Below are 26,465 nucleotides of genomic sequence, written 5' to 3' on the forward strand. Positions count from 1 at the left end.
TCTGTCTCAGAAAATTATTGCCTAAAATAAGCTCAAAAAATGTATTTGACAATTGTTTCTTTCTTCTGTTAAACTCAACCTGCATTGATCCATGACTCCATACTTCTGAACTGCATCATCAAAGCCCTGCATGTGTTGAGTAAAAAAAAAGTGAACTGTTCTTTTTATTTCTCCCTATTTTAAATGTTACTAGTTCTGTCTCATCTCTTGATAAAAAAACAAAAAAAAATGCTTTATCCTCTTTTTAAATGCTACAAATGTGAACCCACGTGAATAAGAATTTGCTGTACCAGATGGACAATCTCTCCTACTTGAACTTATTTGGAGAATGCTGATGTAAAACTTTAAAAATTGCACAAGTTGCAATAAGTAGGAGGTTCAATCAGCAGAAGCACACGGAGTTGCTGCAGATGAGATGGTGGCCATGCAGTTTGCCTCCATCCACAAATAGTCTCAGATTTACTAGCAGGCAGATTGAGTTAGTTTGGCATTGAAGTCAGAGTACATGTGACAAAGAATCAATATAAGAGCAAGCCTGATGCAGACAATAAAAGCTTATATCTGTGGTATTAAAGTCTAGACTGGTCTCATTTTGTTGGGAGCTTTGCTGCAGCTGTCACACACCTCTGAAGACCAGAGGAGGAACACACAGCAGGGGAGGAACACACATTGAGACAGCTCTGAAGTTACTGAAGCTGCAGCCTTTCTATTCTCTTTGCCCTCTGGAGGCAGTTCTACATGATTGATTTTTACATTATTTTAATCCAAAGGGCTGACTTGTTATTGGAAAGAGAAGTGATGGATCTGAATGCGCAACAGTGGCCATTGATCACCGGGAGAGTGGAGGCCGGGTCGTTTTCCTGAAAGTTTCAACTGGAACACACGAACACTCTTGCGTCGTGTGTGTGTTTGTGTGTGTGTGTGTGTGTGTGTGTGTGGTGTGTGTGTGTGTGTGTGGGCTGCCTGCACTTGGCACTGGTTTGCTGAAAAGTTTATTATCCTTTAACTGAAATGGACTCTGTCCATGCGCAAACAGTCCTGCGCCAAATCCTCGTGCTGACTATAATGTTTCATTTCGTGAAGCTGCGCAATATTTGTAAGCAGCTCACAGATTACGCTGGGATGAAATGGGTTGGAGACGACGCACGCAAGAGAGAGCAGAGGCAGCAAACGGAGGTAAGCGCGCGCTCGAGCTGAGAAGCCTTTTTTTTTTTTTATCCTGGAACGCGCACAGACAGAGCGCTGCTGGTGAGACAGCAGACAGGAGGGAGCAGGAGAGAGGGACGCACAACTCAAACGCGAGCACAGCTTCTCTTGAGTTGAAGTATGGTGCCAACAGATTTTTGTGTTCTAGTTTGATCAAAGTTTTGGATCATAGCGCGTGAGAGGAGAAATATCCCCCAGGAGGACCCGGGTGCTCATGGATTTTGGAGAGACAGTGCTTTAGTGCAGCGGAGCCAAAGAAAGATCCAGTCATGATTTGGGTACTTTTATCATTTTTCATGTTGTGTGTAGCTGGGAACAGGACAGCGGACCTTGTGCCGTTCTTTCATGGACATGTTTTTGAGAACTCCCCTCCTGGCTCGCGGGTCAACGGACTCAGCGTGCCGTTAAAGCGGCTGAACCCGAACCGGCCGTGCGGCACCGCGGAGAGCGGCTCAGCGGCGACGCACTTCAAACTCTTGGGTGAAGGCGGCGAGAATTTCCGCGTCTTTGCGCACCACAAACGGGGGCACGTTTTACTGAAGACTTCCCGGGTTTTGGACCGGGAGGAGCGGGCTGAGTACGCTCTGGGTCTGGGTTTGTGCTGCGGTCAGTGCGCCGAGCTCCCCTCCTGGGACGCATCTGAACTTGTAGACGAGGTCGCGTCCATCAAGGTGGACGTTCTGGACACCAACGACCACCAGCCCACTTTCCCTAGTTCCGACGTGAAGCTGAGTCTGGATGATGCCACCGCGCTCCGAAACGCGGTGTGCTCGTTCAGCGCGCGGGACGATGACAGCGGTAAGAACGCAGAGCTCATTTACTTCACAGAGCCCAGGAACGGGACTTTCTATGCGGTGCCCAAAACGGGGGACATCCTCCTTGTGGACTCCATCCTCGGTCTGGATGAACCGATAAAGTTTCAAGTTTTTGCGCGGGATCGCGGGTGGCCCCCGCGCACTAGCCAAGGCATCTCAGTGGAAATAAACCCCCGGCAGTGGCCCGTGGCTCCCTCAATGACTCCCCAACCCGGAGAGAGGAAACTAAACCCGCAAAGTGATGCGGGAGCGCGAAGGTCCAGGTCCGTGCCGGAATCAGACAGCCCCGTTTTCATCAGCGTGTCCGAGGACGCGGGGATCGGTTCGGTGGTGATGAACCTGAACCCTGTCAGGTTCCAGTCGGCCACGTTTGAGCTGGTGGAGCCGGACACGGAGAGCTGCCCCGTGAGTGTGAGCCGCGACAGCGGGGATATAGTCATCCTGCGGAGACTGGACCGGGAGACCGAACCTCTGCTGGAGATCACCGTCAGGGTGCAGGATAAAAGAGGTGGGCTCAGGCCAATTACACATATGTGCGTGCGTGTGTAAGAGAGTGAGCGAGCCGGAGTGTTTGTGGGTATGAGACGCACAGGAGCGCGTGGCAGTGGGTGTGCGCTTTTCTTCTGTGCGCTACCTCCATGGGAAGTTGCGCAAAAATCCGATCTAGAGACATTTGGCTGAATTAGAAACTTATATTCGTGCATAAATGTGCACGATGTGAGACCATGCAGTTATATATATATATATATATATTAATTAATTGAAACAAAATTAATAAACATCCTGATTGAAGTTTTAGAAACAACCTGGTTTTAGAATTAGAATTTATTTTTCAGACCACCAGATTTTTAAAAAACGCTTAATGCAACATAAACTTTCCTCTGTTGGTTTTTCTGCGCGCACCATGAATTACGCACAGAATGAGGACAGGTGACGGTGAGCATCAGGTCGGAGCGCAGCCTCAGTGGGTCCAGCACAATCTGGTCCCGACTTATTTTAACTCGACAATAACTCGCTGCTGCAGCAGACTGATTTTTATGTCCCTGCCTCCTCTTCTTTTGGGTTTGTGCCACTGATTTTCAAGAGCTGGCTTTTATGAGTCAGCCTCCTCAGCTGTTCCGTATCCGCGCATCTAATGACCCAAACATGCACGTGTCACAATTGTCCCAACGTGTTTGAGGTTAAACTGGGTGACGACATCAGCTCTGATGATGGTGGTGATTCACGCGCTCAGATAAACTGGGGCAAAGTGTCTGCCGCTGATGCTGATGCTGCCAGCAGCAACAGATGCTGGGATGACAGGGGAGACGCACGGCGCGTAACCGCCATCAGAACAGCAGGTTCATTATCACACAGAGAGCAGAGAGACAAAGCAAACATGTGGACGGGTTGCCTTTAATACAAGTCTGTGCTGTTCTAATTGATTGTGAGCAAAAGTTAGACTGTATCAAAGGTGAGACTGCACCTGTGCTGGAACGTGAGTTCTCCACAAAGACACTTGTTCCAGTTCACAGCAGCTGACTGCAGGAGCCACACAATCAATGTGAACCATTGCTTTTTGGTAATGGGAGTCATCCTGAAGCAGGGGATGAACCTGCTGTTGGCACATACTGAAATATTAAGCATGTAATTAAACACACAGACATTGAATAAATTATATGTTATGCGATTGCTGCAGGAGAGTTCCCAGATAGCTACATCAGCTGGGACTGTTTTTTAAAATTATTTATTTATTTAAAGGCATTTAATTTAAAATTTGACGTCCACTTTGTCATGCAGGATACATTATTGTAGGCAGGTATCCAGACTTTTTTTTTTTTTTTTGTAATTAAAATAAGTACCCTGAACTGAAATATGTTGGTGTTTCACCTTTCTGCTGAGTCTAACAATTTATCTTGACAGAATGAGAAATTATGTTTTATAATGGATACCAGAATCAAATACACACATGGATGATTTAATAAGATTTTTATTTTGTTAAAAATGACATTTATGAAGTCTGAAATTAATGTTTGCATTTTGAGATCAAAGGCACATCCCATATTGTTGTTGTGTCCAAACTCTCCTCGTCACTCATTTGTTTCTGATGAATCACGATGGCTGCCTCTGTGTTTGTGTTGTCTGAGTTTCTCCCTGACAACAAGCAGGTCAATACAGACTTCCAAGAGGAGGATCAATGGAAGTATAGCCTAAATGGTTACATTAAATAAAAGTCCTGAAAGCCATTTGGATTTTGACGTTAAGGTTGGAAGGAAAAAAAGCTGAAGTTTGAAAGTGTCTTCATGGCCTGACTTGATTTTGTTGAGGACTTGTTTTCCTGGTTGTGATAGGACATTTTCATTTAAAGGTTTAGTATCGGGGCAAGTTATGTCCCAAGTGTGGGGAACAGCATCCGTTTGGTTGACTTGGTGGAAGTCTTTTAATCCATGTGAAGCGGAGTCCCGCCAGAGTCTTGACCTCCCTCCATCTGCTCCCATTATCCCTGTAATCCCATCTCATTCTCACTGTCTCTCTCTCTCTGTTGTCTTCCTTTCTCTGCCTTAGCACTTACTTTTTATTTTGACTCTCACTTTATGGATTTGGCACGTCTGAAAGTTGTAGAAGAGAAGGATTCTGTCATGGACAAACAAAAATGTATGTGTGTAAAGCTGAAAAGTGTGCTGAGTCAGGATAACCTACATAACTACTGTATTACATGCGTGACCAAACCAATCATTTCACTTGAGCACAAACTTTATTTTCTTTTATGGCATGACAGCCCCCTCAGGACTGATGAAATATGCCAAAGCAAAGTCAAGTTTTCAGTTTTTAAGTTACTTTTAATGCACTGCTGCACTTTCTTTAAATCAGGTTAATGAGACAGTCTGCTGCTTTATTGTTCTAACATAAACATGTGTGGATTTGTGCACGAATAATTAGAGTTTTCTATCACAATCCATTTATACAGGTCCTTTAATACAGTGCCAGCCTCGGTAAGAGCATCAAGCATGTGCCCCATTAATTTCCCCCAAAAGGTTGTTCCTCCTCCTCTAAAACGGCCAAGGCTGTTCTGACTGCAGCAGCTCCTGCTGGCATCGTTATTAAAGAAATGATTAATTTTGTTAATTAGTTAAATGATCAATTTAGTAAGTTAGATACAGATTTTTTTAGTTGTTTAAGATGTACATGTTACTCATCTTTTTATAACTTAAAAAAAATAATAGCTTGTCTCTTCTGTCTCAATTAATGTGTAATCTGGCATATCCAAGCTATGGCAGCCCGAGTTGTGTATCAAAATAAAACCAATGTTAGAGACGTTTTACTAATGTTTAAAATACACTTTCTCAGTAAGTATTGGAACTGAATATGAAAGTACAACAAAAGCCTAGGAAGAAACTCGTCTATTAAGGAACCACAAAAGCCATATTTAAAAAAAAAACCAATATGTATCATAATCTACTTGTATTGTGCAATTGTGTTCTAATGCAGCTGAATCAAACTCGATACAAAAAAAAAAAAAAAAGTTTTACTCTTTAAAAAAGTACAACTTAAAAAAACACTGCAGTATTTCCTCCTGGCCTGGCTTTGCTAACAAAGGTCTAGGGTTGGGACAGCCCATGTCACCAGCAAGCGGATTCTGGAGAGATAAACTTTGCAGCAGTGGCTGCAGCTCACTGACTGGTCTAGGGGTTGAAGCAGGGTTTTATTTTTATTTTTTGGTCTTCTTCTTCTCTTTTCCTCTTGGCTGGTGGTGGATGCAGACTCAAAAGCTGCCCTTGTTGGTGGTGGTGTGCTAGCTTGTCATGTCAGCTGCTAGGGAGGACCATGTGTGGGTGTCAATGTAACCTCTGTTGTAATGTCCAGAGGACAGTTCTACATGCAATACAACCGGCAGGCAGTGGTCTTCCATTATGAACACGTGCACAGTCATGCCTGAAGCAGCATGGCCTCAATACTATTGATATCTGTCTGCTGCAGGACCGAGACATTGGTTCTGTACCGTACTTTTTGCCGTATAGGTTGCACTTTTTTTGCATAAATTTGCATGCCTTGCGACTTATATAGTAAAGTGACTTATTTCTGTTTTTCTCCATATTTATAACCCATTTATTGGCTGAGATCGGACAATTTAATTCATTCTGACATGGAAAATATTGAACACTACCATTTTCAGCCACTAGAGGGCCCTCGAGTAATATGGAAACCAAGTGTCTGATTAATAGGTAAAAGTGGCTATTAATGAGACCCTTGGCTTGCCATACCAGCCACCTTCATCTCGTTCCGGAACTCCTGGATCAAACATCAAATCAGCTGCATATTGGTGCGCTGCCCAGGAGAAATGCAGCTGATTTGACCAATAAAGTGCATTTATTAATGAAAAGTTAAACTGAGACACACCTTTGCTATAATGCTGAGCACACAAATAATTGTTTTTAAGTGTTAATCTTGTTAAATTTTGACGAAATGCACAGGGAATCCTCCCTCTGCACGCTCCCGCAGTTGCGAATCAGTTCTTGAAATGCAGCTAATATGACCATTAAAGTGTATTTATTAAGAAAAAGTTAAACTGAGACACACCTTTGCCATAATTTCAAGCAAACAAATAATTGTTTTTAAGTGTTATTCTTGTAAAATTCTTGTTAAAGTCCTCCCATGCACGCTCTCGTGGCCACCATTTGGCAGTCAATCGATTTTTGGCAAAACACCAGCCCACGTTTCCGGGTGGTCAGCGGTGACGCATAATAGATGCAACTTATTTATGTTTTTTTTTTCCCACTTTATTAGACATATTTGGACTGATGAGACTTATACGGCGGAAAGTACGGCAGTTACTCCAGTGGATGTTAAGAATGGAGCAGAGCAAGAGCTGGTGGAAATGTTCGAGGAGTTAGAGGTGCCTTTGTTATGTCACCCGTGTCTCTGAGCCAGACACAAGGATGGCTGCTACCACCACTCTGTTGGACCTTTGTCCCAGTCCTTAGGTCTTTGTTGGACCAGATGTTTGTATAGTCTTCCAAAGACACAGTTTGCTTGTTGTTGATTTCTGTGTTGAGTCAGTACCACATCTGCTTCAATTAAAGAGAAAAAGCCTGAGCTCTGCAAGGAACAACAGAGGTGATGATTCTCAGAGGGACCAGAGGTGTTAGCAAACCTTTCACATTACAGGAAGTCGATAGTGAAATTCAAAAGGGAAAACTCACCCAGTTCCACTTAGTTCCTGCATAAAACCAGACACATCACTTTGCTGCTACAGCTTTTAGATGTAGCTATCTGAGCTTCATGAATTCATCATGAATTACAGAGTTGTTACTGACACTAAATGAAGTTCTTTTTTTTTTTTAAATGTTATGGCTTTTACAGTCACCTCTATCTTGTTGGTAAAATGCTGTAAGATGTCTAGTAATTTAAAAGTGTCAAATTAGTTTGAGACAATTATTGTATAATTAAATGTCTGTTTTTTTGTTGCTGGGTTTTTTTTTTTGCTTGAAAAATTAGCCCAAAAGAAATTAAGTTAGTGACCAATATGATTTTTTTTATGATTTATGAAGGGTGCAGATGCATAATCAATAATTCACTCCTATGATTTAGATGCTATTCTTACTTCTGAACAATAATTTTCAGTTCAAGCTTATTTCACATTATTCAAAGTTCACACAGTCATTGAAAATTGGAGTTTACATCACTGAACTTGCATGTTTAGCATCTTAAATCTTTTTACAAAATCACAGTTTATGTCTTGTGATTTTTGAAGCTTTTACCATGAAATGCCAACTTTATGATGTAGATAGTGTTAAACATTAACATTTGAGTTATCGTCGTCTTCTACTTTTTTGGTTAAATTTATTTTCTCCACAAACTCCCCACTTCATTTAGTTTCTACATCACAACAAACACATTTTTGTCTTTTTTTCACAAAGCCTGTGTCTCACTGGTTTAGTACTTAAGGCTTCTCTGAAATCTCCTCAGAGTGCAGAGTGCAAACTTCCATCCTTCACTGGAATTTTTGCTATTTGATATCAGATTAGTCTTTTCTAAACTAAATAAGAAGACTCTTAAATGTAAATGTCCATGTGTGATGCTCAGACATTTCTGATCCTTACTATTCAAGAAGCACATGAGTGCAGCTTAACGTTTTTACACAGTGATTGTTTAATTGAAGTTTCCTTTTTAGTCTGCATTTGTGTCTGCCTGTTTCATGGAGGATCATGTCAGGAAGTGACACAGATGTGTGGTTGCTATGGTGACCCTAATGAGACACTGGCAGGGGCTTTAGCGCTTCTTTTGACCTTGGTTCTTTTAACATCTTAAACATTTCATATGATAGAGGCCTTCAGTCAGCTTAGATTGTTACAAAAAACATGTCCCAAATTATTGTTGGGCTTTAAAGAAGAAAGTTTGATGTACAATATATTGGAGTCTTAGATTAAAGCTACATTATTACCCTTCAAAATTCTGGCAAAAGTTATAAAATGAGGATATAAGGATATATTTTCAACTTTTTTTTTTTTTTTTACATATTTCATGAAATACTTAACTTTACACCTTTATAACCTACATGTGCTTTTATAGACAAACTACTGGAAAATGCATAAAAAAACATCAACATAATTTGAAAATGTTAAATTTAGTTGGATAATCAATGCATTGGTGTGCATTAATGTATGGTTGTTAAGAGAGGTAAATAAAAAATACAAAAATAATTGCCATCAGAAACCTTTTTATTTTCCTTCATGTTTGATTTTTTCTTCTAGATTGCATCACTGCGCGGTGACACAGCATGTTAGAAAGCTGACCTGCTCAAACCTACGTCTTTTATCTGCTTCCTGTTCGTGCCATCTGAGTCTTGAGGCGCCGGATTAAGAGAAATAGACAAACAGCTGGTTTTAATCTGAACAACGGCTGGTTGAGCTCACGCAGATTTGTGCCATGAACTACCGAACTAAACACACAAAAACAACAAGTCTGACAGACCACAGATAGACAAAGTGTGTTTTATGAGCTTGTAGCAGAACAGATATACAATGAGACAACGTTGTGTTTCATTTCATTTTGTGACAGGTGGAAATGAGGGAAGAACGTTTGCAGCATTTGTTAATGATCTTTGTTGGATTGAGATGAAACCATTTGCACTGATTTGTTCCTTCACATAAGTTTAATGATCCATGCTATTTCTTTAGTTATTGTTTCTTTCTCAAAAATTGTTTGTTTTATGTAAATGTTAAATCAAGAAAAACCAGATCTAAATCTCTGTTCCTCACAGTCACTGCAGTTCCATTGATTTCAGGAGGAAGTCATAATGTTTTTTCTGTCCCTGAATTTGAGTTGATTGGTTTACAGCTCTTATACCTTTTTGAGGCGTATTGTGTGTTTTTGTGCATTCTCACTAGAGCTGTCATTTCTAACCTGCTTATTGTGCAGGCCTGGTCGGTGTCGGGCTTTTAATTGCGTCAGTGGACGCGCACGGCCGATGATCCAATTATATGGCAACATGGCTTGCCATATATTTGCACGCAGCCATTTGCACGCAGCCATTTGACTGCGCGCTGACCAGCCTTGAAAGAGGTAAAAAGTTTAGTTAAGCTTCAGATGGACTACTGCCAGTGATCCATCAGGGTGTTTTATGTGCTTTGATGGCCATAAAAGGACAAACAACCCTTCAGCTTTGATATTCTGCCCCCTTAGCCGCGTGCGTCCGCTGACCGTTAATAACTTTATAAGCAGTCTAAGCTTAATTAAAAATGTCCGGGGTTTTTCGGGTTCAGACCTGTAATTACTGTTAATTTGTTGTGTCAGTTGGAGTTCAGAAATGATGGCTACGGGCTGGGGTTGGGTTAGGTCAAATATTTTGGGCCAGAGTGCAACTCTATTTCTCACACTGTTTGCATGGTTTATGATCATAGGATCTCTAAACCAGGTGGCACTGTGGCTCAGTTGGTAGAGCTGTTGCCTCTCAGTAAGAAGGCCGTCGGTTTAAATCTCAGCCCGGTACCACTCTGGGTGGAGTCTGCATGTTTTCAAGTGCAAGCATGGGTTTTCTCTGGGTACTCTGGTTTCAAGTTCAAGTATCTTTATTATCATTTGCATCACAGGTGGTACATGAGATGGAACCACCTTGTGTACTTAGGGTCCTGATTACACCCCAAAATAGAAAAAAATGGCAAAAAAATAAAAAGTACAAAAAGAAACGGTATATAAATATCTAGGCTATACACTAAGATATACGTTAAACAATAATAATGCACATAATCAAGTCAAGTTAAGGTTCTTTATTGTCATTCACACCATATGTACATGTGCTGGAACAAAATTGTACACAGGGTCCCAGTTACATCCAACAAAAGTGTAAATTGTAAAGAAAAACAGTAATAAGATCTAATATATGGCCTAAGAAATATGTTAAACAATAATAGTACAGAAACAATACACTGAACAACAGCAGCATGAACATGAGTCTGTGCGAGCAGATGAGTACGAATGAACACAGCAGCATGAAATAAATTAGCAGCATGAGATCAACAGCACATATCAACAATCAAGTGACATTACAATGATTTTTTTTTTCCGAGTGATTATCCTGGTTAGGGATTCATGAGTCCAACAGCTTCAGGGAGCTGATCCTCAGTCTAATGGTTCTACATTTAAAGCTCCTCAACCTTCTTCCTGAGGGGAGTGGGGCAAAACGTGTGTGTGCTGGGTGTGTGGGGTCCTTCACGATGCAGGTGGCCCTCTTCCTGCATCTGGAAGTGTATATCAGAGTCAGAGAGTCGGAGTCAAAGATTTTTATTGTCGTTCGCACCACATGTGGCACATGTGGTGCAGCGAAATTATGTACAGAGGGTCCCAGTATATGTCTGTGATGGTGGGGAGGCTTACTCCAACGTTCTTCTGTGCAGCCTTCACCACTCTCTGCAGCTTTTCTTTCTGCAGCTGTGCAGCCTCAGTGCCACTTGTTGATGCTGGAGTACAGCATCCTTTTGTTTCCTTCCACAGACCAAAAACATGCATGTTAGGAATTGGTAACTAAATTGTCCCTAGATGTGAGTGAAAGAATGAATAGTTGTCTTTATGTGTCTCTGTGATAGATTGGAGACCTGTCCAGGGTGTCCCCTGCGTCTCGTACAGCGACTGCTGGATATGGGCACCATTGACCCCTGTGACCCAAAAAGAAAGAAGCCAATTAATGCCAGCTATTGTCTTTTATTCCACCAACATGTAAACTGGACCCTATACCAAATGAACATTTTAAGGATGTTTTACTTCTTATCATCATCTTTGTTTTTAACCAGATCAGTTTATCTATTTTAACTGGTAATGCACCTCAAGTTTTTAATCATGCTGTGATCAAATCATCAGTAAAAAAAAAAACAAGAGCGAAACACTCTAAATCACAGTGTTTTAGCTAAATACACAATTACCTCGGCATTAAAATATGCTCCATGAATAAAGTTGAGTGAGTCCCGAGTGATTTAACAGGATGTGTTGTTTCCATGCATGAATGCTGCTTGGCTGAGCAAACTCAACAAGCTTCTTGCGTTCCCATCACTAACGTCGAATCTGTCACTGGTGTTTCTTATGACATGTCCTTTCTTTGAACTTGTGCAGCACAAAACTGATCTGTGGTATTAGTCTTGGCTCGTATAACTCCTCCTGAATGTCTGTTGCACTTCCTCAAACTTCACTTTACAAATAAAACCAAAAGCCCTACAACACTCAGCTCCTCGTGCAAGGCTTCTGTTGTCATTGCTGGTAAATGTGACATGCATAAATGATGCGACTGTGCTGACTACTGTGCAATCACAGCAATCCCCTGGAGGTGCGAAAGCAAACAAGTCCCTATAACTGCTCCATGGTGGGTCTAACAATCCCAACCCGCAGTGAGTCCCAAAAACCATTCGGGCTGAAAACACCTATTGTCTGTGCAGACAGTAACAGTCTCTTTGAGTTCCTTCATCTCACACTCATATTGGCAACTTCTAGTCTTTCAGCTGTGCTTTAACACCTGCAGTTTTGAAGAAATCCCAATTCTCAGCTTCATATAGTCTCAAATATGCTATGGAATTGAAGCCTTTTCCTGGCTGTGCTCTCTGATTGAAAGGCTGATGGAAAGTTATCTTGTGTTTTGCTGATAGCAAAATGGAGTGGGTATACCATCAAATGTGATCTATACTAACTCATCAATGTAGTATAAATGAGTATAACAATAGTGCTAAATTGCATGCAGTTTGTTCAGTTTAAAAAAAGATAAATTTATCTGAGAAAAAGCAGTAGAAATTTGCAAGTAAACAAAAAACTCACTAGGTTCAGATTAATTGCACTTTTTTTCAAAGCTTGTTTAAATTGTAATAAGTAAAGGATTTCAAGGCTTTAAAGGAATGTAAGTGCATTAAAGCGTGAGTAAAATACTGAAAAAGGAGTTCAGTCCATTGAATTGTATCAAGGTAAGGTGTCAGATTGACAAGCGCATTAAATGAAGCGGATCTCAAACACAGAGGGATATCAGCGCTGAACAGAAACTGTCAGGTCAAGAGTGAGGTATCAAAGGATCCAAAAGGTCCCAGTAAAAGTTTAAGTGCCAACTAGACATGGCTGACTGCAACTGAAATAGTTTATAGGAAAAAACGATTAAGGCACATTGTAGTCCACAATCTTATTCATGGTTTTACTTCTCATTTTATCCTAACACTTGCTGTACGTTCATTTCTTATTTCTGCTTGGTATGCCTGGATAAACATGCAGAAAGTGTTTGTTTTTGATTAGACTTGTCACTCACACACATTGTCAGAAATGCTGAACGATTTAGTGGTATTTTACCTGTGTGGACACTTTGAAATGTTGATGAGTACAATTGTTGGATAAATAAATATCCTATTATAGAGTAGCGCTGGTGCATTGCGCAACAATTGCGCATATGGCTCCGCCTGCCCTTTGTTATTATCACAAGCGACATAATGGAGCTGGAAAGTATTAAACAAAAGCTAAAGATGGGAGAACTCACTCTACAACGCCAGCACAGTGAAACCTGCTGATGTGTGTCAGGTGCATGCTCAAGTCCGACCGGCCGGTTGAAAGAGGTAAAAGAAAGTCCCGTTAAGCTTCAGATGGACACACGGGTCCCACTCCACACCCAGCTGTCATCTGCAGTGAAGGAAGCTGCAGCACCTGAAGCTACAAAAGCCGAAGCGAGCAGCACGTTCAATTTAAATAACCTTGTTCTATATTTTCCAAATAATTTTGCTCTAAAATACTTTTGTTCATCTGCATAATAGCCTATCTTTAGAGGTGATTTTTTTTTTAGGTTTGTTTTGTATGTTAATATACATTTCGTGACTTGTTAATAAACAAGAAATCTTCCTTTCTTTGAAATACGTTTTTAAAATATGTCAAACTGATTTGCTTACAAACTAAACAGTAAAAGCATAATTAAAATAACATGTCGTTTTTTTTTGGAGAGGGGTTCAGGCCTTTAGTTAAAGTTAATTAGTCGGGTTGGGTCGGGTTGGATTTCTTAGGCCTGAATGCAACTCTCTATCAGGTGCGCCTGCAGGCTCCTCTCTGAGAGGAAAAACAACTCTCTATATCACACACATTGATTTAACTTTAGTTAGTGACACACATCCATAAACCTTTATCTAAATTTCCTTGTCAACAATTTTCCCCAGTTATAATAAAAGTTAGATTTGCATTTTTCTGAATTTGAGCTGTTTGTCTAAAGGAGCTGCTGCACATCCTAATTACAGACCCACAGAGGACCAGAGAGACATTGTTATCAGCTGAGATGTTGTGTAGGAAAGGCAGCTCAGTTCATATTTAAATCAAGATTCAATTTAAAGATTTTTTGCTGCATCCTGATGCCGTCTAAGATTCGTGCCAAGGAAAAAAATGTAGAGGGTGGAGGAGAGTAGCAGGAAAATCCCATTTATTCATACCAAGAGTGTGGCAAATTTAATGCTAACATGAAACTGAAGGAAACTTTTTAAATTCACGCCAATCCAACCCCATCACAATAGATTGTGTAAAGTGTAGCGAGATTGTCACAAGATGTGAAACCATCCTTAGTTTATTTTATACTAAAAAAGATTGTAGTCAGATTCAGCTCTGACTTGTTGTGTATCAGTGCTGATTTTTAGGTCTATTATGTTTCATCATTAAATTGCAGAATCATTCTCTCAGTTTGACACATTTCAAAACGCTCAGTCTTAAACCTAATGGCTGTAATTTTAGGTAATTTCCTTTGCACAGTAACAAAAGAATGGTTTGAAACTCTAAAATAGTCACACAGTGACAAACGAGAACAAAAAATCCCTTTGGAAAAAATAACTACATAAAATGTGTCTAAGGCATCATTTCATCTGGCTCATGCATATTGTTTGTACAAATGTTTTGATGAAGCAGCTTCAGTAACTTCTAGTCACTAACTTTCCCATGAGCAGCAAGGAAACACAAGATGTTTCTTTAAATAGGGATTTGAATTGAATGTAACAGATTCTCTAATCTGTATTATTGTCAGAGATAATGTGTTTTCCTGATGGATTATCTTCTCATTCGTCATATAGGCCCCTCATTCTCATTCTCATTCTGAGCTTGACGAGTTCTACAGAAGAGTTAAATAAACACCATAAGTACTTATCAATTAAGGCTACTGTAGTTTTATGGCGTTGTTTGTCTTTGCAACCTGATTGTTTTATGATCAGTACGCCGAGCTGCGCTGTCATCTACCGGAAACCAATATGAAGGCAAGAGACGAAAGGGAGATCTGGCTCAGCTGGTGTTGTAATGAGGACAAGGTCTGGCTCATAGTGAAGTACAATGCTATTTTGTAGATCTGTTTGAGAAAGGTTTACAACCCTGACAGCCACACTAAGGAGATGTACTGTATCTGTAAGGCCTAGAGGATAAACAACTTGTTCCAATAGTGCGGGTGTGGTCACGGTCATAAAAGCATGTGCAACCAAGCTACAGCAAAGACGATGAGAAAGACAACAGCTTCAGCAGCACACCACAGGCCAAGGCCTGGTAGTCAATTTCTAAAGTGTTTAACTTTTCCAAAAGCTTATGCCACCCCCATGAACAAGGTTACACTTTTGTTTGAATATTTTAAAAGCACCTTTTCTTCTCCTGCTCTATGCAGCTGCAGTGCCTCTCTTCACCTTCTGTTCAAATTATTATTATGTTTTTATCGTTCAGTAAAGTTCCCAAATGAGTGACAAGACTTGAAAGTTTTCAAGTGGCAGAATAAAATGTCTCTATTGAACTTAAATACATCTCCCTTAGCATGGGTAATACTGGAACAAGCTTTTTCTTATAAAAAAAAAAAAAAAAAAAAAGTTAATAAACAGCTGCAATAAAAAAATGCACAAATATGGATTCAGTGGTACTAATTCCCCATCAGGGCACTGGGGATTTCTCTCAGATACGTCGTTTCAACTCGATATCTGTAAAATGGACTGAGTCATTTTTGTGTTTGCTAAGGTTGATCAGCCATAGAAGCCATCTTTAATTAGATCAGGGGTATTTAAAGTGCTGCAGTGTTTATGATTGCCCACCTTTCATGATGGCAGAGGATAAAAACTAATTGAGCTCAGACCAGAGGTGATTGTAGAATCTGACCTTTAGGGGTGCTTAGTGCTGACAATGGCTCTTTGGTCTGAACAATGTGGTGGCCATTGGCATCAGAAGCATTCATAATGTGGGGGGGGGGGGGACATACTGGTGGGGGGTTTGGGGTTCCTCCCCCAGGAAAAAAAAAAGAATAAAGTAGATGCCATTGCTTGCATTCTGGTGTGTTTAAACAGGTTGTTAAACATCTGCATTTACCTACATTAGTAAACACTTGATTCAATCATTATTTTAGAGCTCAGCACAACAACTAGCGTTAAGCTAGCAGCATGCAATACAGATGTGCTAGCTAAGATGCTACAGACGTAGCACTCTGCTTTACATTACACAACCTAATAAATGCTATGTACAAAATCACTTTAGTTTTAACTGATCATAACAAAAACTAAACTTATGCAAGCAGAAATTATACCATATAAACACACAAAACAAAGCACAATTAGCTCTAAGCATTAACCTTCAATTTAACCATTAAGCATAAAACGTGATTACAAAATAAAATGGAGACTTTACCTGCTGTTACCTTCGTACAGATGAACAAGTGATACTTCCTGTTTATCACTGTTGTATTCAGTTGCTCATGATGTCGGCCGCAGGGCTTTATCCTCTTTTACATTTTTCCACACTCAGTTTAGGCTTTGGAAATGGAATAAACTGTATTCCATTATTCAACTAAACTGAATTAAAGTCATTATGTAAACGAACCAAGTATTACAATGATCTGTTACCTTTTAAATTGAGTCATAAATGGAAAGAACAGAACACAAAACCCAGAACCATCAAAAAAAACAAACAAAAAAAAAAAACATATATATATATATATATATATATTTTTATTTTTTTATTTTTTATTATTACTTTGTTTTTCAGGGGTGCTGATTTAAAATTTTAAACTTTAAGGGTGCTTGAGCACCCCCAAAAGAGGCTAAAATCAGCACTGGGTCAGACTATTTTTTTGTCACATAAGGAATAAAGTGGTAAATAAATTGCAAAACAAAAATAATAATAATAATACATCAATTAATTAAGATAAAATAAAAAAGAGGTAAAGATATTTATTTTTTCTAGACGATCTTAGAGATGGCCAGAAGTAAGATAAAAAAAAAAAAAAAAAGTTGGTATCAGTTAAATATTTTTATTATCAAAATAAATTTAATAAACAGCTTGAACTTAACCTAAATGATAAGCTAGTTGTTAGCATCTCAGCATTTACCTTGCTGAAGTACATTAATATAGGTTTTATTTAAACACTTCTGCAACATCTGTAACAATGTTTCTCACATGAAAAGATAAATATGTGTCCAACTATCACAAAACAAGATTATAACATGAGGACTTGTATTGAATCTGGGATCATAAAAACAATTTGTTCACCTAACACATTTACAGCAAAATGTACTCATGCTATGGATACAATTGTTCTCAAATCCCATTACTAAAACTACAATTATTTTTTTCTATCGTTCAAGAAATGTTTCTGTTTAGAGATCTGCTCATGTCAGATGAAGGAAACCCTGAACAGAAAACCAGTATGTCTCACGGGAGAGAACATTTCCCCTCTAGCTAACTTACGCTGAGCTTAATGACTTAGCAGACCTTTAACTTTTACATGTGCAAACCAGTCTTTAGCACATTTATGTCCTCTTTAAAAATGTGTCGACGGTGATCAAATGTGACACGGCCATCTTCCTGTCTTGTAATGCTGTAGATATGCAGACCCTTGACATTATTAATTAATGATCATATATTTTGAATATATCCAAGAGAGGACAGACAACATAACTGCAATGCTGGCACTTGATGTTAATGTGCTAATCCATTTTCATAGTTGAACTATCCAAAAACTTTATTATGAATAATTCATGACAGTTAGGAGAAATGATTTGTGTCAGTATCGGCTTCAATTACTGTACAATATATTAGATTTTTAGCATATTGTCTAGTTTTAATGGATTTTCCACTGTTTTACAACTTTTACCTCTGCTCCCTCTGTGCCAGATTGTGGCTGAGTTATTATGCATGTATCTGTTTTAATGGTGTCGTTATCGTCATAGAACACCGACAAGAAAAGTAAAGCAGAAGGTAAAAGTGTTGTGCCACAGTTTTGTAACTTAATTCAAGCTAGTATGTTCCTTAACACCTTAACTCTACTGACTAAGATTTAAATACAGAGCCTCACAGGGGACTGGCAAGGGATTAAATTGAATTGTAGTTGATCAAACGTGTTAAGCATTAATCCAAGACTAATTCCAATACTTGATAGTGTGTTTACATCAAAAACACGTTTTATTGAATGTGTAGTTTGGCATAGATTTATTAGAATGTGTCCTACATTTAAAAATGAAGATCTAAATAGAGTTTAGTTGGTAAATAAGAAAAAGTAAATAAAAGTAGACATTCAGGAAAATCTAATCTAATGCTTGTCGACTTTTGTTAACAGACTGATATACAGTAATATTCCAGGACAATGTGGATGATACAGTATATATATATATATATATATATATATATATATATATATATATATATCCATCCATTTTCTGTACCCGCTTCTTCCTTTTCAAGTCACAGGGGTCTCCGGTACCCATTTCCAGCCATCACTGTGTGATAGGTGGGGGGACACCTGGACAACCATTCAGTCTCTCACTTACACCTAGAGACAATTAAGAGTTACCAATCAGCATAACATGCATGTTTTTAGTCTGTGGGAGGAAAACTGGAGTACCTGTAGAAAACCCATGCATGCACAGAGAGAACATGCTAACTCCACCCAGAAAGGCCCCTGGCCGGGATTTGAATTGGGGCGACTTGCTTGCAGAGAGACAACAGCTCTAGCAACAAAAAAGTGTGTCTGTGTATGCATGGTTGTTCATTTCTATGTGGACCTGTGATGGACTGTCCAGGATGTACAGCACTCCACGACCATTGACCACTGAAGAGAGGTCCCAGATCCCCACAAATTTCAACAAAATGGATGGATGGATGGATGGATGTCCCAGTCTGCTGGGTGTGTAAATAATGGCAGGCAATATTTTTCTCAGTAATGTAAAAAACACTTCTTAGTGACTCAAGTGATTAATTTTGGATAAACATTAGGAAAACAAACTATTTAAGTTGGATGTTTGAGTTGATACATTGCAAACTAGAGCTGCGATTTCTAACCCATTCCCGGGCCTGGCCCAAAATAATGTGCTTGATAGGCGGGCCGGGTCAGTCTAGGGCTTTTGATACAGTTTTACAAATCATACAGCACAAAGAAAACTAAATAAGAAAGCACAATATAAAATTGTGTTAATCTACTTGTAGAGGAGGAGGCAGGTCTGACCGGCTGGTTGAAAGAGGTAAAAAAAAAAAGTGGAGTTAAGCTTCAGATGGATCAGCTGATCACTGGCAGTGTGCATCTCTACACCTGCTGTCATCTGTGGTGAAGTAGCAGCATCTACAAAAGCCAACGTGAGCAGCGCATTCAACTAAAATAGCCTTGTACTATATTTTACCAAATAATTTTGCTCTAAAAATATTTTTGTTCATCTGTATAATAGCCTATCTTTAGAGTTGTTTTTTAGGCTATTAGTTTTTGTATGTTTATATAATTTGGTGAAACACGAAATCTTATATCTTCATTTCTTTGAAATACTTTTTTAAACCATCATATCATGTTTGCTTACAAAAACAGTAAAAGCTCAATTTTTTTTTTCTTTTTTTTTTTTTCAGGTTCAGTCCTGTAATTACAGTTAAATGATCGGGTCAGGTCGGATATTTTTAGGTCTGAATGCAACTCTATTGCAAACCTTGATGAACATCACACTTCCAAAAAAAGTTGTTTTATTTGTAACATAAGAGGTTCTTTAAACGCTGACAAAAGCATTGCCTTCAAAAATGAACCTCTCAGTTACTTTCACATCTTGTTCTCAAGGTGTTTGCCTGTGTGGTGAGGTGGTGTTCCACCCTCCCTACTCTGTGCACCAGGTGTTAATCAGAGTGCACCACTGATTGATGGGCGTGGCAGATGCCTTTAAAGTTGGGCAGGTGGCTGTTACAAGGTGCGTCATTGTTCCTCCTGCTGCACGTCAGCTGTTTGTGTGACTGGTGTTCTTGGATTCTGCTCATCTGAGATCCATCGTTGCTCCGCTGGCATTATTGGCTGCAGCTGGAGCCCTTTGCAGTGCACGGCTTCTGCCTTCTCCTGACCTGCTGCTGATCCGCTCATTCCCCTGGTACGCTGCACGCCTGCTCCTTGGCACGTGATTGAGCTGCGCACTGCTGTGCTTAAATGCCCCAGTGCACAGGGACGCTCTGCTGTCTTGTTTTGTTTTGTCTTGCTCTGGTTTGTGACAAGTTTTAGAGTGTGGGCTGCCTCTCCACTGCAATTGTTGCTGTTATATTTGCAGCCTTGTCAATTGGACAGTGCACGTCTCCTCTGCACCTGCTGTAATGGGGTGTGATTCTGTTTGTTCCACCATCTGTACTAAGTTTGAATTATTATTATTGTATGTGAAATAACTGAATTATCAGCCTTTACCTCATGCTCCCTTCGTCCTCATGGGATTGAGTCGTAGGCCTGAAGCCTGTGTTTTTAATTATCTGTTTTAATAAATTATAATAATTTTATAGAACTCAGTCTGTGTCAAGGTGTATTCTTCTGAACCTGTGGTGTTTTAAATCATTGGGTAATAACATCCCCCAACTGGTGTTATTGAGTTTTATTTAAAACTATTTAAATCACCCTGCCCTGTTGGCCACACCTGCCTTTACCAAGATAGCAAAATGTAGTGTGTGTGTGTGTGTGCGCACATGTGCGTGTTGGGTGGGGGTGGGGGCAGCTGGATTACCCAGGCTGTTATTGGTTCAATCCCTAGCCAGCTAAAAAATGTTTGACAGTTTTGACAATAAACAAATCATGGTGACATGAATCATGAATCAAATCACGAAAAACTGACACTCAGCAGGATTAAAAAAAGACATTTCATTTTGAGTCAGAGTCAGAGATTCTTTATTGTCATTCGCACCTCATGTGGTACATGTGGTGGAGCAAAATTATGTACACAGGGTCCCAGTTACATCCAACAATAAAATGTATAAGAAAAACAGTAATATTTAAGATATGAACTAAGAAAAACATTAAATATACACTAAGCACTCATAACATAAAACATTGAACATCAGCACAAACATGAACATGAGTCTGTGTGAGCGGATGTGCACACATGAACACATCAACATTGAAACAGATCAGCAGCAACATGATGTGGTTTTTCACAGTGATTATTCTGGTTAGATATTCTTGAGTCTAACAGCCTCAGGGTAGAAGCTGTTCCTCAGTCTAGTGGTTCTACACTTAATGCTCCTCAACCTCCTTCCTGAGGGGAGTGGGGCAAAAGGTGTGTGTGCTGGGTGAGTGGGGTCCTTCATGATGCAGGTGGCCCTCTTCCTGCATCTGGAGGTGTAGATGTCTGTGATGGTGGGGAGGCTGATTCCAACAGACTTCTGTGCAGCCTTTTTTTTTTTTTTTTGCATGCCGTAATAATAATCTACAGAAGTGTTTGCATGCACTTCTTAAAGTAAGACCACCTGCTCACACCTACAAGACTCGAAACAGCTAACTCTGTAGTAAAAGTTGACACGGTTAAAAAAGAAGCTTTCCAAATGTAAACACCTTGGGCGCAGTTCAGGAGGCACAAAGGTGCTGAAACAAGTCTTTTAAAGGTTTTATGATAACTATTTCCCTGAATAGCTGAACATTTTCACAACTTCCATCTGTTTCCATCTCTTATGTTTATGGAATGAGTTTATTTCAGTGAATATAAAAGACATTAGGACACCTGCAGTAAACAGCGTCTTCTCTGGACACAAATGTTCAGCACTGAATGTGGTCTTTTTTATTTTTCAGTAGTGCCCCATTGCAGTTTTTTTTTATTTTTAAGTTCCAATTTTACTGTAAACAAACAAAAAACTTAAAAGTAAAAGAAACCTTGTCTAAATGCTGGATTCCCATTAGTTAAAGCACATTCAGCAAAGGATCACAAACCTAGATTTAATAAATCATCTGTTAAACAAATGGCCATGAAAATACATCAAGGGATGTTTGCAGCTGTATCCTCTCAGTAGGCTTTATTATTTTTATATAAGTAGGTTTTTCTTTTTTTCTTCGGTGCCAAGGCCATGTGACAGCTTTCTCCATTTTTAGAACAATGCTGCTGGTTTATCCCTGAACCAGCAGCTCACTCAGAAATATTTATGCAAAGAATACTACTTCATTAAAAGAATTGGGTGGTAATATGCCAACAGCCTCCTTTCTGCAGGCATTCTGCTCCTTGGAGAAGGTCGTCTGCCATGCTTAAGTCATGTTGCCTCTGCAGCTGCTCCCTAATTGACGTGTGCATCGCTGTAATGTGGCGAGTGCAGCCTATTTATTTGTGTGTGGGTAGAAGCCACAAGGTAGCTTCCTCGTGTCAAGCCTTCCTGCCAGCTTCTGCTGCAACGGGATCAATTAATGTCTGCATGTGTGTATGACTGTGTGTGTGTGTGTGAGGGTCAACACACGTTTTGATCAACTATGTGTGTGTGTGTGTGTGAGAGTGTGAACTTTTCTTGTTGAACCGCTGCCCTGCAGCACCTCCTCTAATATGCTCAGCACACAAGAGAGCTCCCTTTTGCTCCTCTTCCCTCTTGTTTCTTCTCCATTTCATTTTATGTTTATCTTGTCGAGGCATGCACACTTTTTCTTCTGCTTTCCCACCTCACTGGGAAGTGTTTTCTTTCCATTTTGTGTTGGCTCATGTATTATGTCCACGTTTCCTTCAGTGCACTTCAAAACCACCCAACGGCAAGTACACAATATAGGTTTGTTTTCACCAGCACTGTTTTGGTTTTGTTCTTTTCCACATTAATTCCCCTCGTGTTTCCTTTCCCCTTTTTTTTTGATTGCTCCTTTTTCATTTTCTGGTTCCCAACAAATCCACATCATTCTTTTCCGGATGTCATCACGCCGTTGCGTTTTCTTTCTTGAGTCTAAATCTACCTACTTTATTCACCTTTTCTCTTCATTTGCTCCTGCAGCATCTCTTCTTAGGGACACATTTCTCTCTCTCTTTCTCCTCCTGCGGCTTGTGCTATCAATGTGAGTGATTGTGCAATCCTGCGGCGTGTAAAAGACATGAGGAGACTGTCAAACAGATCAATAGACGGCGTCTGAATATGTCTTCTAACCTTCTTCCGCACAGCGCTGCTCAAACGTGTGCGCACACACACGAGCAAACGTGCACATTGAAAAGCATCTGAACAGTCACAGGTGCATTTGAACTAATGTGTTGACATGCAAACAAGCAAGTGTAGAAATCCATAAATGCATGTTGATGCCAGTGTACAAAAGTGGAACGTGTGTCATTGGATTCGAACAACAAATGCTTTATTGAGAAATAGATATAAAGCAGAAGGAGGCACAGTGCAGGTGTATGGGTCACCAAGACAGGAGCGGGGATTGTCACATTTCACCATGATCGATTTTCCATCTGAGCAGTAGATCCGATTAAAGACAGACAAGTCGACGGGTAAAGATTGGAAGTCTCTCTTTCTGACTCAGCTCGCACACGCTCCCACGATAACAGACTACAAGTGCCTGATCTCTTATCTGTGCCCCGCAGTAGTCGCCAGCACAAAAAGTGGAGCTGGCATCATGTACCACCGTGTTTGTCGGATCATCTATCAGCCTGAATCTGCTCCAACACAGAGGCTAGAGTGCAGCAGAAAATAAGTTACATTAGGCCTCTGTGATAGTTATCTCCACGAGAGCACTCCCACTTATGCTTTATATATTTAGCCAGCATTCTTTTCCACTGTTTTTTATTTTTATTTTTATTTTTTAAGTTTGGTTTTGCACAAACCAAACAAGCCAGTAAGAAAAATGATGCATAGGTCAGATCTTTGGTGGTCTCACAGTGTTAAAGTGTCAACAGTAGAATTGATGCCAATTTGAAGTTTACGAGGACTTATATTGTTTTGTACAAGTGGCATGTAAATTATGTTCACATAGAAAGCTTTGGCTAATATAAACCAGAAGTTTATTTTTAAAGTGACTCACTGTGAAAGCAGAACAGCATGAATACAGCTCGGCTTCTTTGTGATGCTTTTTGTGTTATTATATTTTTATATCAGCATAAAGAAAAAACAAACATTTTCACATCAGCACCAATTTTAGTATTTCTGATATAACAATGGATAAACACAAACACACCCACATGCAAATCATAACAGTGACATATGCTTACTAATCTGAAACCTACAGTCAAGTCAGGAGAAAAATAAAACACATTTATGAATAGTTTTATGAATTGTGTCTGTTTGGCAGGGGCGATTCTAGAATCTGACCTTTAGGGGTGCTTAGCCCCCAGTGCTGATAGTGGCGCTTGGCTTGAACAAGGTGGTGACCATTGACATCAGAAGTACTCTTAATGTGGGGGTAAATACTGGTGGGGGGACTGGGGGTCCGCCCCCCCCAGATTTTTTTAAATAAAGTAGATGCCTTTTCCTGCATTCTGGTGTATTTTAACAGGTTGCTAATCATCTACGTTTACCTACATAAGTAAACACTTGATTCAATAATAATTTTAGAGAGCTCGGCACAACAAGAAGTAGCGCTTAAGCTAGTGGTGCACAGTTAGGGTTGCCAACTTGTTGAAAAACAAATAAGGGACACCTCATGGCAGGGCTGGCCGACCACTACCTTCACCCCTACCAGCGTCATGATTCACCCCTCCCTCCCCCTCTGCTTCTCTTGCTCTGAAATGAACCTGAGCTTAATTGGATGCATGTTTTTGAATGATAAAAATATGCATAGAACATTAATTATTACACAATTTAACAATTTATTTTGAGTTCAAATAGAATTACCAGAGTAAAATCTTTCTAAAAAGAATGTATCTTTCTTAAAGATTATTTTGTTCTGCTTACCTTAAAATAGTATTAACAGAAAACGATAAGAACATTTGTGTAATAATGCATTTAGTGCAAACATACAGTTTGTAGGAAATTTGTAAACAAACATAATGTGCCTCAAAAGCCATGACTTTCCATTTGTAGTAGAAAAAGAACTTGTAAACTAAAAGGGGCAATGCTCCATCATGTGGAGTCAACCTACTTCTTCCATATGCATTTGTGTAGAGTTTGTGCCGTAGTAAGGATTGGTTTGTTTTTCAGAGCCTAAGAGTAAAACTCTGAGCAATACATGTCATCATTTAGACTGACAAGCTAATTTCTAATTAGTTCAGAAGAACATTTGTTTTGCACATCAGTCCACTTATTTTTCATGAGATAGAAAATAATTTCCACAAAAACAATTGGAAGATGGGATGAGGACAAAGGATACAACAGCTGGATGTTGGGGAGGTCAGCCGCCTGAAGAACTTGATCCACCTCTCTGCTCTTCCCTTGGACCGCCACCTTCTCCTGAGCTTCTGTGGTGAGGACCTGCAGTCACACATTCCTCATGAAGCTCATGCTTAGCCTGTCAAAAGGAGTGAAAAGTTTTATTATCTGAGTTCACTACAGGCACATAGGTCACGGACAGTGGTAAATAAATGGGAACACATATTTGTTTATCTTTAAAATTTTGTATCATATCCTAACTGCCTTAGAAATTACTTTCATACATCATATATAAACTGTTTATTTTTAAAAAAAGTCGTGTATATGCATATGTGTGTGTATACTGTAAAGTAAGTTTGATTATGTATGTATTTGTATATATCAATCGTATCCATTTGTATATAACTATCATTAATAAAACATGGTTCATCTTCACCTTGTTTGAGGCATCGGTGTGAAGAGAGAACGGGAGTGGGTTGCTTCCACTTTTCAATTTTTGGACCACTTCTTCTATTGCATTTGGACACAGGACATCGGTGACCACAGCCTCAGCCTTCGTCCTCCCACAGGACATCATCTTGGTAATGCTGGAGTTATTCAGTGTTTAGAGAGTCAGCTTAAATCCACGGTCAGCTGAGTTGTAACTTAAAACATGTTTCACAGTGTGGTATATGGAATATCTCTGCAGTAATCTGTAATCATAAACATAGGAAATACAATATAAATTAATTTGTGTATTTTTTAATCTATTTTATGTATTCATTTTTTTAATTCTACATGTTTATCACAGTAAATAAATAAATGTAAATGTAAATAAATGTTCTAGAATTGCGCCGCTCAAGGTGGCTGCATGTTGGAGCAGCTCTGTTACTTTCATTCTGAGGTTTTGCTTTTGGAAACTTTAATTCCTCTTTTTCTGGATGTAAATCACATTTTTTGGATGATTGTTTCCTCTGGTATCGGATGCTGTGCAGCTGGAAGGATTTTTAATGAAACTTTTTTTAGTTTTGGACATTTGTTATGATGCGTAACCATGGAAACAAAGCAGCTTTCTACAACCAACAGCAGCTGATTAACATCTCAAAAGCTCAAATATCATCTCTACTACAGCCCCAAATCTCAAACGAGTTGAAAAGGATGTTCTGTGGACGCATTCTCATCTACCTGCCAGCTGTGCTCGAGTGCCTGATCACTGAGATCCTGGAACTAGCAGAAACACGGCTCATGACAGCGGAAGAACAGGATCGTCCCTCGGCACCTACAGTTGGCTATCCGCAGCGACGAGGAGCTCAGCAAACTGCTGGGAGGAGTTGCCATCGCTCTGGGAGGAGTTCTGCCCGTCATTCAGGCGGTCCTACAGCCCGGGGGAACCGAGAGGCCAGCCGAGTCTTGGTGGACGGATCGGACGGCATCTTGTAGCAAGTTTCTTAGGATCCACTGTGGGATGGACCTTTACAAGAGATCCTTCCTGTCTACAGCCATCAG

At 39.8% G+C, this 26,465-nt stretch overlaps 1 protein-coding gene across 1 annotated transcript in view; it reads left to right on the plus strand.

Annotated features, from left to right (window-relative positions):
• Positions 1–1,435: 1,435 nt before the first annotated feature.
• si:ch211-186j3.6 (neural-cadherin) overlaps positions 1,436–26,465 on the plus strand; it is a 467,709-nt gene continuing 442,679 nt past the window's right edge. The window contains exon 1 of the mRNA XM_037694242.1: positions 1,436–2,529. Within this exon, the coding sequence (XP_037550170.1) occupies positions 1,476–2,529 (1,054 nt within the window). The 5' untranslated portion in view covers positions 1,436–1,475. The remainder of the gene's footprint in view (positions 2,530–26,465) is intronic.

The sequence above is a fragment of the Nematolebias whitei genome, chromosome 2 (genome assembly GCF_014905685.2).
Source record: "Nematolebias whitei isolate Nwh7 chromosome 2, NemWhi1, whole genome shotgun sequence".
Lineage (NCBI taxonomy): Eukaryota > Metazoa > Chordata > Actinopteri > Cyprinodontiformes > Rivulidae > Nematolebias > Nematolebias whitei.